Genomic DNA, 14,543 nt, shown 5'->3' with positions numbered 1-14,543 from the left:
GGGTTCAGGGATTATGGCCTTCCCTGTCCCTATACTTTTGTGATGTACAGGTGTAGGATCTTAATTTGATCACCCTTTTGTTGCTCAGAATTTTCCTGCACCGCAGGAAATGCAGATGAGTTTCGTAATTTACATGAATTCACTGAAAACCCACACTAACACACAGTTATATTAACAGTATTGCACTCATGTAGGCTACTTTTGGCCAGCTAATAGCTTAACCACTGATCAAGCAACATTATGGAGTAATCATTCAAATCCTGTTGCTGCAGGATTCTTTTGCTGCGACAATATAGGTCAAATTAAGATCCTAGAGTTAAAGATTGTCCTCCAGAGTTAAAGCATTGTCCGCCACTCAGTCTATAAAACTCTTCCTGTCTGAACAGAACTCGAATGGTATCCATGAGCAGGTTCATTCAAAGATCCATCAATGTTATCCAGTGGTAGTTTGGTATCTCTGTTTCCAGTGGGCCTAATATTGAGTGGTCGTGTCTCATCCTTCTTGTCTTGCAGGTGACTGGTTGGCTGGCTGTTCCATCACACTCTCATTGGCCCTGGGACTCCTCTTTTACGTGACCACACCCCTTCCTTCACATCCAATCCCAACATGGAACCACCCAAGGTGCAGCAGCCAGGCGAAGGAGGCCTCAACGTTACCCTCACCATCAGGCTTCTGATGCACGGCAAGGTACAGTACACACCCGCTGGGTTCCAATACTCTCAGATAGTTTCCTTTACTTTAGTTCCAATACTCTCATATGGCTTACTTTCCTTATCTCCTTATCTCCTTTCCTTCACGACCACCATTGGCTGAATGGGCTGGATAGGTTACTGTCTATCAAGTGTTTTTAGATCTGTGGTTGTGAGGGAGACGAGGAGAGGTCGCTTCTCAAGGTTTTTGGGATAGTTTCTGTCATGTATTGAATTGGACGTTGATGCTAACTGTTGTTGAACCTCCGTTTCTTTGCAGGAGGTTGGAAGCATCATTGGAAAGGTAACTATCATGTTCATAGACACATCACAATCATATGAATATTAGTACATTTTTTCAATGTGACATCTCTCCGATGTTTTAACTGTTGTCTGTCTGTTGTCTGTCTTTTCAGAAAGGAGAGACAGTGAAGAAGATGCGTGAAGAGGTAAGTGCAGTATGTATCCCATAATGCACCTTACCCAGTTTAAGAATGCATATTAAATGGATAGTATTCTATTTAGTACTTCATGATCTACTTTATTTATCTAACTGTGTCTACTGTTTGATCCACAGAGCGGTGCACGCATCAACATCTCTGAGGGAAACTGCCCAGAGAGGATAGTTACCATCACCGGACCCACAGATGCCATCTTCAAGGCCTTCGCCATGATCGCATACAAGTTTGAAGAGGTATCTAGCATACATATTCCCCTCAATCTCCTCTTGGTCGTGCTTCATTTTACAACGTCTGTTTTACAATTCTGTGGCTGTTTTACAATTCTGTTACACCAGGTATTTTAATACAATACTATTATGCTAATATGATCTTTATGGTTTCTTCCCAGGATATAATCAACTCTATGAGCAACAGTCCAGCCACCAGCAAGCCCCCTGTCACTCTGCGTCTGGTGGTCCCAGCCAGCCAATGTGGCTCCCTCATAGGGAAAGGAGGCTCCAAGATCAAAGAAATGAGAGAGGTAAACAAGGGCATAAGTAGTGATAATGATTGATTGAATTCACTTGACAATTTATTAGTTAGTTAATGATTCATTGGCAAAAAAAAATGCATATACAGCCTTTACATTCTTATTAGTAGTTTGTTTAGGAATCGTTCCTATCTGGCTTCAGTACCAGCTATTTTTCATTGCACCTTACACAGTACACATGCTCAATAACAGTCTTCCCACTTCAGTCCACAGGTGCTCAGGTACAGGTCGCAGGGGACATGCTGCCCAACTCCACTGAACGAGCAGTCACCATCTCAGGAGCCCCGGAAGCCATTATCCAGTGTGTCAAGCAGATCTGTGTTGTCATGCTAGAGGTAGAGTATGGAGGGATGAAGGAGGAGGGTCTGATTCAGTCCTCCCGGGAATACACAGGAAAAATACATTCACACAGACCTTAGGAGTCAGCTAGAACGTAAAACGTGGATGTACAATTGTTTTTACCGTCTCAAACATCTAAGGAAGGAATTAGGATCTTGGTCGGTATAGACCATGGGTCAAAATGATTATAACAATGTTGTAGATGATGGCTTCCCAGGTTGCATTGATATAGCTGACCTATGAGGTAAAATCATGTGATTTCAGTTGTCAGTGTGCTCTTATACACAACACCTATTTCATGCCACTGCATGCATCCACAGTAAACAACAATAGTGTGATGTAGTGAGCGTCACAGACTGTCTTCTCCCAAGGCACTGTCCCTCAGTCTACAAAACCTCTTCCTGTCTTCTCTTCTCTCTCTCTCTCTCTCTCCCGCGCTCTCTCTCTCTGTCTCTCTCTCTCTGTCTCTCTATCTTTCTCTCTCTTTACTGTATTCCTCATCCCACTGCTCTAACACTCTCTCTACCCCTCTTCCCCTCTCCTCCCTCTCCTCAGTCCCCACCGAAAGGTGCCACTATCCCCTACCGCCCCAAGCCTGCCTCCACCCCCGTCATTTTTTCAGGTGGCCAGGTAAGAGCCGACCCGCTGGGGGCCTCCACTGCCAACCTCAGCCTCTTACTGCAGCACCAGCCACTGCCTGTTAGTGTCACTTCCAGGTTTTATCACTCACCTCCTCACCACTGCCACTGCCTCTGCTAGCATGATATCATCACCACCACCATCACCACTACCACCATCAGAACTGGGCTAGCTGCCATTTCAGCGCCAGTTGACTCAGGACTTGACCCTAAACATGATCCAAAAATATGTTGGATGTTGGATGGAGTTGCTGTGCTGGCTGGTGTTGAAATGGAATTCAGCCCAATGCTGACCCCATTATCACGCTGTGAACCCCGATGAGCACACATCAATTAGGTCCAATCACATTCCCCTGACAGTGGGTCCTCGACTCCTTCCTCCAATCACATCTCTCCCCAGCCCTCACCGTAGCCACTCCCACCTGGCTGTTCTCAGCCAGTGAAGTTAAGCTGAACCTGATTGATGTGAGGGGTGAAGAACTAGAGAGGGAGTCTAGAGGACAATGGAGGAGCTTGCAATATGATTAAAGAGAGCAGTTATTATTGTAAATAAAATACCAAAAAAAACAAGATAAAATGTCCCTACTACCCAAGAAATGATCAGTAACATGTTTAATACGTCAGCAAAGTATTCATGAGCAAGCTCCCATTGTTTATCCAACTCCCTTCAACAGATATTATATCACATTTCGTTAGGAATAATGGCCTGTAATATGACATTATGACATTATCTCAAGTTTCACAAATGGTGACTTGCAAAAATGGAGCCACATAAGTGGTCAGAGACTGAAGTAGACAGTTGTGTTCAGTATTCACCTCAGTACAAGGGATATGATATCTGAACTGTTTTTCAAGGTTGCTCATAGATCTTTTTTTGCTAGCATTGTATGTTTAATTTTGACATGAATTTAACTTGATTGCCAGGGTTGGGGTCTATTCCATTTCAATTCTAGTCAATTCAGGAATTACACTGAAATTCTAATTCCAATTCTCTTTAATGCTTTTCAATGAGGGAAATGTGGAATTGGAATTTGGTTTACTTTCTGCATTGACTGGAATTGAAATGGAATTGGCCCAACCCTGCTAGGAGAATACTGAAAGAGTTATCAAGTGACTAGAATCAGTGAATATGACTCTGATAGATGTGGGGTCACGGATGTAGACCACTACTGCCCCTAGTGGAGGCATAGTGGAAATACACATACTTTCCCAAACTCGGTCCACAGGACCCCAAGGGGTGCACGCTTTGGTTTTTGCACTAGCACAACACAGCTGATTCAAATAATCAACTAATCATCCAGCTTTGATCATTTGAATCAGCTGTGTAGTGTTAGGGCAAAAACAAAATGTGCTCCCCTTGGGGTTCGAGGACCGAGTTTGGGAAATGCTGATTTAGCCACTTCCATCAGCAGATTCTAATAGCGTTGTATGTTTCTCCCTCCTCTCCTTCCAGGCTTACACCATTCAGGGACAATACGCCATCCCTCACCCTGACGTGAGTTCTAATTCCATGAGGCAGTCTTCTCTCTACACTCTACTCTCTCTGTGTCCAATCCTATTAATATTAACCCATAATATTAATACTACCAATTCTGAAAAGTAATTTCTGTCTCTTTCAAATCTGAAATTACTCACAACCTCTGTCCTCCGTTTGGAGCCAAACTTCATAGGACTTGGTCTGTAGGAAAGCTAGCAGATGGATAATGATTTCCTTATCCATCACCCAGAATAATAAGGATACCGGTTGCTCAAGTGAGGAACGTGAAAGTTAAGTGCAGTATTTCTTCAGAGAGGAGGAGGTCAATTTCAAGGAATACCTCAACGTAGTCAAACGGACATGGTATGTTTGATGACGCCATGTTGGGTCCAAGAGTTTCAGACACAGACATCCATAAACTAAATTTCACATGGCACCATCCAAACACATAGAGGCATCCTTTCTTCACCGACTCGGGCCAAGTCCTCTATGAGTTCCTTTTCTTCTTTCTCTCTCTCTCTCCTCCTATCTGTGTCACTGCTTCTCCTGAATCCTGTCTTTCTTCTTGTACTGTTTCTTGGTGACAGACCTGACCTGTGTGTGTGTGTGTGTTTTAACGATGCCCTCATAGCTCTGCTGTCCCTCCTACCCCCCTCAGCAGTTGACCAAGCTCCACCAGTTGGCTATGCAGCAAACCCCCTTTAATCCCCTTGGACAGACCACCCCTGCCTTCCCCGGTACGTACCCACCTACACGAGAACCACCCTCTACCAAATCTCCTTCTCTTTTTTTACCTGTAGAGACACACACACACACTTCCTCCTCTTTCTCTCTCTCTCTTCCTCTATCTGTCTTTCTCTGTTCATTCTCTTCCTGTCGTTCTTTGTGCTGCGCTTCCGATGACATGGCCACCTGGTGGTTGCTGTTGTTGACGTTGACGTTTTATTTGTAGTTTTTCAAATATTTGGTCTATTTTCTTAATCTGCTTTTGTAGCGCCTTGAAGATTTTGGTCCTTCCGAGTTAGTTTTATCTGGGTCGGCGGGCAAATCTCCTCTGGTTTGAGAACGAACCCCCTTTTCAACAGAGAAGGAGAAGCCACAGGCTGCTCTCTCAAGACCTCTGCAGAAGCATCTCCAATCAGGGTTCCGACTATAGGTCTCCAAAGATAACTGTCGCTCACAGCGGACGTCACCCTCCCGTGCAAAACTCTATTTTATGCCGTGTCCCCTCTCTCTGTCTCTCTCTCTCCCATATAGCAGGTCTGGATGCCAGTAACCAGGCCAGTACTCATGAACTCACCATTCCCAATGATGTGAGTACGGGGACCATGGAGCTTTTCATTTGACATTTGTCATCTATTGTCATGTAAGGGATGGGTAAGGTGATTTCACCAATAGTCAGTCAATATTTGAACAAAAAGTTTTCAAATGCTTTCATGTACCACCATGGATATATTTGTAAAAATAGAACAACTGAAAAAAGGGGTCAGGGTGTCATGGTGCGTATGACTTTGTATGCATTCCATTCAGACTTTGCTATTCCCCTGTTTTAAGTCCCTCCGCCTCTTCTTCCCAGCTAATAGGCTGCATAATCGGGCGCCAGGGAACCAAAATCAACGAGATCCGTCAGATGTCTGGGGCGCAGATCAAAATTGCTAACGCCATGGAAGGGTCATCGGAGCGCCAGATCACCATCACAGGAACCCCCGCCAACATCAGCCTGGCCCAGTACCTCATCAACGCAAGGTCAGAGTCCTGGCAGACACACACACACACACACACACATTACAATTGACAAAGGGGTCAATAGCTCACCTGTTGTCCCGGGATCCTCTGTTTGTCTATTTGTTGTTATTACATTATCTTCAGGTATTTGACAGAAACAATAATGTACTCCCTTTCCCATCATACCCTGTGGCAGGTTCAGAGACGTGGCGGCCATGTGGAATGACCCATCCTCCATGACGACATCCTAAGGACCCAGCCCGGCCGGCCTCCACTCCCTCTGCTCCGCTCCTTCCATCTCCTGACCACTGAAGACATGATGTTCCTACCTAACTCCTGATGATGATGCCCTCTAGACTAATGCATCTGGCTCTGATAACAACTCCCTTGACCCTCCAGCTTACCACCACGATCGCGCTCTAATAAGAGAGCTGTTGCTTTCAGAGAAACTGAAAAAATAAGTCATGTCTTTGTTTTTGTTGATTTTAGACCTTTAGACAAGTGTTGAAGCATGTTGAACGTTCATTAGGATCAAATTGTGTTATTCTGAATTATCTCTCTCTATCGCGCTCTCTGCTAGTGTTACAAAATAGGATTTCAATATCAGTTTGAAAAAAATGTACAAAAAAAATGTAAAAGTGTAAAAACATTGTAAAAAAATGCTACTGTTCCATTTTCTAGGTGCTGGGTGATGCTATCGGCACAGTATGGTGGGATGTAGCCCAATGATTACTTCATGATGCTCTTTTCAGAAGAGGTATTTTTAGGTCAATTTAATCGTTCTATTTTTACCCCTATTCGGATCCTTAAAATGATCTACTTACTAATCCGATCTCTACCCATAACTTTTTGCTGCATCACATGACCTCTTTGAGCCAATGGTATCACTCCTAGAGCCCTCCTTTCTATGTTAATTTCTTGTATTTTACATTATGACTTATACTGCATGTGTTCAGTAATGTATTGTATGTATTTGAGTATTCCAGTTCGGTGTAAGTGTTCCTATGGTGTTGCTATGTTAGTGCTGATGGGAGGAGCTAGAGGACGGACTCATTGTAATGGCTGGAATGGAATTAATGGTTAATCAAATGTGTGGTTTCCATATCTTTGATGTGTTTGATACCATTCCATTTGTTCCATTCCAGCCATTACAATGAGCCCGTCCTCCTATAGCTCCTCCCACCAGCCTCCAATGCTCCAAACCTTTTCCACAATTATTTTCATGCGTTTTTTTTGCCATTCACGTCTAGTCCTACTACTACCCCAAATGAATAACTCTCCCTCACATCCTCCAGGAACCCTATTTATAGTATTTAAGAAGCATGAAAGGAAATTACTCAAGAAAAGAATCATCAGTGGCTAAAAACTGTATCCTAACTGACTGAACACTAAAATGATTGTTTACTCGATTTCTTAACCAAGACTACTGTGGGTGACCACATAGTCAGCTATGCTACGCTCATGCAATAGACAATTCAACTCTTCATTATACTGTGGACTGCCTCTAGTGTGTGAGGAATTAGTTGGACTTAAGACTATTGCTGTGTCCAAATTCTCTTAGTTGGCTTCCTTTCGTCGTCTCCTTCACTCCCATGTCCACGACAGATAAAAGAGGCTTCAATGTACTACTCTTGAAGGAAAGGAGACCAGGAGAGGAAGCTGTTTGATATTATTGGGACGTGGCCATAGGTGTTTGGATGGAGCCAAATGTTTATGGGCCATGGAATGTTCTGGGGTTCATGGGGGAACCCGTGGGGCCTGGGCGGACGTGTTTACTCCCATGCCGCCACATTCGCGATTGTTCATCCATCATGTTATTTTTATTATAATATTGTTTATTTAATGCTTTAGGTTTTGAATGTCATTATGCTTTTACGATGATGTCAACAGATTAGATGACAAAGTCATGTTGCACGTTTTAAGTGACGATTTAAAAAACAAAAATTGCAATTCTATTTATTATTTCTTGATGCATTATAATGACATTTTTTGGTTGATCATGATATTTAAGCTCGGTTTTTTTTGTGTGTACTGTATTAGATTTCAGGGTAGGTTTGGGCTATATTTGCTTGGATTAAACATGTAAAATTCCCTTCATAACAATTCTCAAGCTTATTCAAAGTATAGGCAGTTGTGACATGTCATGTTTGCAAGCTTGGGCTGAGGTCATATTCAGCACTGATGCATATGAACAGCCGTTGAATGCTATCCTCTCAACACAGGTCATTGATTCACTGTCCAACTGGTTTCAAGTACAGTAAAAACCATCCTGGTTTGTTTCATTTAACTCCCTGTTTTGGTTTCAATATGCTGAGCCTGACTTTGGGTCTAATTTCAACCGCTTTCATCATATAAACGTGATATGTCAATGGACCAAATGCTGTACTGATGTACTGAACGATGCATAGTTGATTATTATTCTGCAATAATTCTTACATTTTGATGTTTAACTTAAGTAGTAGTGCTAGCCTTGACATTATGGGTTTGTGTTATTCGTTTAATTTAAAAAATCTGTCATAGCTTGTAATTCAATGGAATGTTTGTCATTTAACAAGTTAAAATGTCTGTTTTTTTTGGCAAGCTCGCTTTTTAGAACTGTTCAGCTTCTCATCATCGATTGCATTCAGACTAGGCAGGAATATTGAATTGTTGAAATAGTGATGCCAATGGGATTTCAATAACTTCAATATCCATATGTTGTTACAGTGTATTGAAACTGTATTTACACTGGCGTATATGACTGAGTATACACACCTACTGAAACAGACTCAAATGCAACTGATGCAATAATAAGGGAATGATGTGCAATTATTATTTGTATTTTTTCTTGTGCATATAATACAAGGAAAGTTTGTCATGTATTTACAACTCATTGTTGCTTCTTGACTTTCTTCCTTTCTGGGCGGCGGCAGCAACAAAAATTGAAAAAATACATGCAATATATTTTTCAGTTTTTGCTCCTGTATATTTTGCTTATTTGGGAAAATGTAACGGAGCTTGGTATATATTTTCAGTTGGATTATTTGCAATGAGCAAATCTATCTTAGGTTGAAGTAATTTCATTACTTAGGTTACTTTTGAAATTGTTTGTAAGTATGAAAATGAATAAAGTTTTTCTTCTTGTGAACCATGGTTTGTCTTGTATCATTTTGATCTTCAATGATATCAAAAGGGGCTTGGTTTTTCTGTGTTGCCCATTAAAATATTACTGTCAGTGGCAAAAATGTTGCTGTCAGTGGCATACATGCCATCTTGTATGTCTTCTTGAATGTCTCATCTTGAATGTTTCATCCTGTATGTCTCATGTTGAATATCTCATATGGAAAGTCTCATCTTGATTGTCTCATCTTGATGGTATCATCTTGAATGTCTCATCTTATTTCCAACTTCATCCTATTCTATCTTTTATTCTCTCTTGATTTCCATTATTCTCTTTATTGATGATTATTTTCTCTTTATGTATCATCCTAATTTTCTTATGTTCTCTAATGTCTCTTTTTTTAATTCTACTTTTTCTATTATTGATGTCTCATCCTGATGGTATCATCTTGAATGTCTCATCTTGAATGTCTCATCCTGATTGTATCATCTTGAATGTCTCATCTTGAATAATCTCATCTTGAATGTCTCATCTTGAATAATCTCATCTTGAATAGTCTCATCTTGAATGTCTCATCTTGAATGTTTCATCTTGTATGTCTAGGAGATACCACTAGAGGGCCTATCGATGCAGGAGAAGAAGACAGTATCCATCAAATTCATTTAAAAATATTTTTTTAAACTTTGATTGAGACCAGGGTCTCATTCTCAAGGGAGCCCTGTGAACATGAACACAATTTAATACAACATATAGCAAAATAACAACATCAACACAATACAATACAACATATAGCAAAATAACAACATCAACACAATACAACATATAGCAAAATAACATCAACACAATACAATATATAGCAAAATAACAACATCAACACAATACAATACAACATATAGCAAAATAACAACATCAACACAATACAACATATAGCAAAATAACAACATCAACACAATACAACATATAGCAAAATAACATCAACACAATACAATACAACATATAGCAAAATAACATCAACACAATACAACATATAGCAAAATAACATCAACACAATACAATATATAGCAAAATAACAACATCAACACAATACAACATATAGCAAAATAACATCAACACAATACAACATATAGCACAATAACATCAACACAATACAACATATAGCAAAATAACAACATCAACACAATACAACATATAGCAAAATAACATCAACACAATACAATATATAGCAAAATAACAACATCAACACAATACAATACAACATATAGCAAAATAACAACATCAACACAATACAACATATAGCACAATAACAACATCAACACAATACAATACAACATATAGCAAAATAACAACATCAACACAATACAACATATAGCAAAATAACAACATCAACACAATACAATACAACATATAGCAAAATAACATCAACACAATACAACATATAGCAAAATAACAACATCAACACAATACAACATATAGCAAAATAACATCAACACAATACAATACAACATATAGCAAAATAACATCAACACAATACAACATATAGCAAAATAACATCAACACAATACAATATATAGCAAAATAACAACATCAACACAATACAACATATAGCAAAATAACATCAACACAATACAACATATAGCAAAATAACAACATCAACACAATACAACATATAGCAAAATAACATCAACACAATACAATATATAGCAAAATAACAACATCAACACAATACAACATATAGCAAAATAACAACATCAACACAATACAACATATAGCAAAATAACATCAACACAATACAATATATAGCAAAATAACAACATCAACACAATACAACATATAGCACAATAACATCAACACAATACAACATATAGCAAAATAACAACATCAACACAATACAATATATAGCAAAATAACAACATCAACACAATACAACATATAGCACAATAACATCAACACAATACAACATATAGCAAAATAACAACATCAACACAATACAATACAACATATAGCAAAATAACAACATCAACACAATACAATACAACATATAGCAAAATAACAACATCAACACAATACAACATATAGCAAAATAACAACATCAACACAATACAATATATAGCAAAATAACAACATCAACACAATACAATACAATATATAGCAAAATAACATCAACACAATACAATATATAGCAAAATAACATCAACACAATACAACATATAGCAAAATAACAACATCAACACAATACAACATATAGCACAATAACATCAACACAATACAACATATAGCAAAATAACAACATCAACACAATACAATACAACATATAGCAAAATAACAACATCAACACAATACAATACAACATATAGCAAAATAACAACATCAACACAATACAACATATAGCAAAATAACATCAACACAATACAATATATAGCAAAATAACAACATCAACACAATACAATACAACATATAGCAAAATAACAACATCAACACAATACAACATATAGCAAAATAACATCAACACAATACAATATATAGCAAAATAACATCAACACAATACAACATATAGCAAAATAACATCAACACAATACAATACAATACAACATATAGCAAAATAACATCAACACAATACAATATATAGCAAAATAACAACATCAACACAACATATAGCACAATAACATCAACACAATACAATATATAGCAAAATAACAACATCAACACAATACAATACAACATATAGAAAAATAACATCAACACAATACAATACAACATATAGCGAAATAACATCAACACAATACAACATATAGCGAAATAACATCAACACAATACAATACAATATATAGCAAAATAACATCAACACAATACAATACAACATATAGCGAAATAACAACATCACCACAATACAATCAATACAAGACCAATCAAAACAAACACAACTATCACTAGCTGCTGTATGGAATTGAACAGGAAATACAAACATACAGTATGTCAGTGGTGCAAAAAGTACCCAATTCTCATACTTGAGTAAAAGTAAAGATACCTTAATAGAAAATGACTCAAATAAAAGTGAAAATCACCCAGTAAAATACTACTTGAGTAAAATTCTAAAAGTATTTGGTTTTAAAAATACTTAAGTATCAAAAGTAAAAGTTTAAATAATTTAAAATTCCTTATATTATGCAAACCAGACGACATGATTTTCTTGTTTTTTAAATTTACGGATAGCCAGACACACACTCCAACACTCAGACATAATTTACAAACAAAGCATTTGTGTTTAGTGAATCTGCCAGATCAGGTAGTAGGGATGACCACGGATGATCTCTTGATAAGTGTGTGAATTGGACCATTTTCCTGTCCCGCTAACCATTCAAAATGTAATGAGTACTTTTGGGTGTCAGAGAAAATGTATGGAGTAAAAAATACATTATTTTCTTTAGGAATGTAGTGGAGTAAAAGTAAAAGTTGTCAAAAATAAAAATAGTAAAGTAAAGTACAGATAACAAAAAAACTACAAAAGTAGAACTTCAAAGTATATTTACTTAAGTACTTTACATCCCTGCAGTATGTCAGAAGTTGAGGTTAATTGATTATTACTTTGGACATCATTACAAGTCAAATATATCAGAAAAACAGTAGAAATGTACCTTAAGTTGCCTTTATACCTGTGTAACAAGACAATTGTAGTATTTTAGCTGTTGCTAAATCAGCACCTTCTCTTCCTGGGGTCCATCAAGGGTCTTTGTCTCTGGCTCCAATGACAGACAAAGATAGAGGACAGTAGTCCATCATGATTTCATTCCTTTGGGATTTACAGTAATAGTATTACTGTAATAGGGATATTTTAATATGTCTATAAACTTAATTGGTGTGAGATGAGTGTCATATAAAAGAGGACAGTTGCACAGGGATAGAGGGCCAGGTGACAGATGCCTGGAGAGAATACACTGTCTGCATGCCAAGGCTCTATATTAACGTCTAGATCAGGGGTATCAAACTCAGTCCATGAAGGGTTTAGTGTCTGCAGGTTTTTGGTTTTTCCTTTCAGTTAAGACCTAGACAACCAGGTGAGGGGAGTTTCTTATTAATTAGTGGTCTTAACTCATCAATCAAGTACAAGGGAGGAGTGAAAACACGCAGACACTCGGTCCTCTGTGGAATGAGTTTGACCCTTGTGGCATTAAGAATGGACTCTCCATATACCCTGTGTCATTGGCAAACCAAGCATTGAGGAAAGGTCGTTCACCGTTCACACTGAATTAATTACATTTCCTGTGTTCCAACTTTTTTGTCCTTGACTTGGGTTGGCAGGGTAACAGGGAGAACAGGAACTGCCACGCTTGGTTAAAGCTTTTTGACTGTAAACGATCTAACACAATATTCAAAAGCAGGATAGAAATGAGTTTTCCACACAAGAGTCTTGGCTATCATCCCTCAGTCCCACTCACAGTCCAGGACACTGTTCTACAGGATGCCCTGGACATCTAGCCCTGGCTTCCATCCATGTGATCAAGGCAAGGAAATGAATGCCAGCGGAAGTCTATGGAATGGATCTTACACAAAGCCCTTAGATATATCTTTACCATGTCCTAATCCTCTCATCATAACAGGAGTGACACCTTCTCTTGTACAATCAGTGAAAACACACAGCGATGCATTGACTTTTTGAGTGGGTGTTGACCGAGGGAGGAAAGGTTTGTGCTCTGAGCGTGGTGGAAAACATAGAATGGAGGGGGGGTTAAGGGTGTCTTCGACCCAGACAAATGATCAGGTGTTCAGGGAAGCACGTCCAGGCAGGGTCCAGGCAGGGTGGTCTCACTGAAGATCGATCCACTTTCAGGAGGTGATTGGGGTCGTATTCAATGCAGGCACACATTGTCCAGTCAGTGTCCACACCCTGCTGTACCACCCACCACTACCAGGCCTATAACTAACCCCTCATCTCTCTGTCTTCCTTTCCTATACCACATCCAAATCACTCCTCTCTCCTGGTTTTGTCTCTCTCGTCCTTTTTCTCCTTCTCTATTTCTCTCGCTCTCATTCTCTCTACTATGCTCATTCAACCATAGCTCATTCACCTCCACTCCTTGCCCCTCTCTCTCTCTCTCTCTCTCCCTCTCTCCTCTCTCCTCCCCGTCCCTCTCTCATTAGGCAGGCCCTCTCTGGCTCATGTCCAACCTGACACCAGAGGACTACTAGAGGAGATAGACCAGGAGAGAGACCTCTGCACTGTACCTGGGGCTCTCTCTCTATGGGACATATCATTACTGTCGGTGCCAGGCAGCCAGTGAACTGCAGTAGGATACTCAAAGTCACCAAGTCTCTCTCTGTCCTCTCAGAGCTTAGCCAATCCACTGTACGGAAATTGAGAGTATTTATATAGATTTATAGATGCTTAAGAAACGATGACATTTTAAATGACGATAAATGTATTTTCAGACTCACGTGAGGTAGACAGATGCAGAGTTTGTAGATGATCATGATTCATGATTATGGGAGAGAAGTGGTACGCTGAGATTGTTTTTGACGCAGGTATCTTTTGATTGGCTTGTGAAAGAATGAGAATGTTATGACTCTGTTCTTTCCCAGGGTGCAGTAT

The 14,543-nt window shown here is 39.1% G+C and overlaps 1 protein-coding gene across 30 annotated transcripts in view; it reads left to right on the top strand.

Moving 5' to 3' along the window:
* Positions 1 to 8,986, top strand: part of LOC106575608 (poly(rC)-binding protein 3) — a 31,610-nt gene extending 22,624 nt beyond the window's left edge. For 4 of the 30 annotated variants that reach the window (XM_045699079.1, XM_045699081.1, XM_045699080.1 and 1 more), the window contains 12 exons: positions 514 to 688; positions 971 to 994; positions 1,107 to 1,148; positions 1,268 to 1,384; positions 1,540 to 1,671; positions 1,887 to 2,015; positions 2,575 to 2,718; positions 4,111 to 4,152; positions 4,766 to 4,871; positions 5,392 to 5,447; positions 5,711 to 5,880; positions 6,056 to 8,986. In XM_045699079.1, coding sequence (XP_045555035.1) covers positions 608 to 688; positions 971 to 994; positions 1,107 to 1,148; positions 1,268 to 1,384; positions 1,540 to 1,671; positions 1,887 to 2,015; positions 2,575 to 2,718; positions 4,111 to 4,152; positions 4,766 to 4,871; positions 5,392 to 5,447; positions 5,711 to 5,880; positions 6,056 to 6,110 — 1,098 coding nt within the window. In that variant the 5' untranslated portion in view covers positions 514 to 607 and the 3' untranslated portion in view covers positions 6,111 to 8,986. The remainder of the gene's footprint in view (positions 1 to 513; positions 689 to 970; positions 995 to 1,106; positions 1,149 to 1,267; positions 1,385 to 1,539; positions 1,672 to 1,886; positions 2,016 to 2,574; positions 2,719 to 4,110; positions 4,153 to 4,765; positions 4,872 to 5,391; positions 5,448 to 5,710; positions 5,881 to 6,055) is intronic. The other 26 variants (XM_045699084.1, XM_045699085.1, XM_045699083.1 and 23 more) reach the window with 24 other exon arrangements.
* The last annotated feature ends 5,557 nt before the right edge of the window (positions 8,987 to 14,543 follow it).

Source organism: Salmo salar, chromosome ssa17 (assembly GCF_905237065.1).
Source record: "Salmo salar chromosome ssa17, Ssal_v3.1, whole genome shotgun sequence".
Taxonomy (NCBI): Eukaryota; Metazoa; Chordata; class Actinopteri; order Salmoniformes; family Salmonidae; genus Salmo; species Salmo salar.
This window is presented reverse-complemented; position numbering and strand designations above follow the sequence as displayed.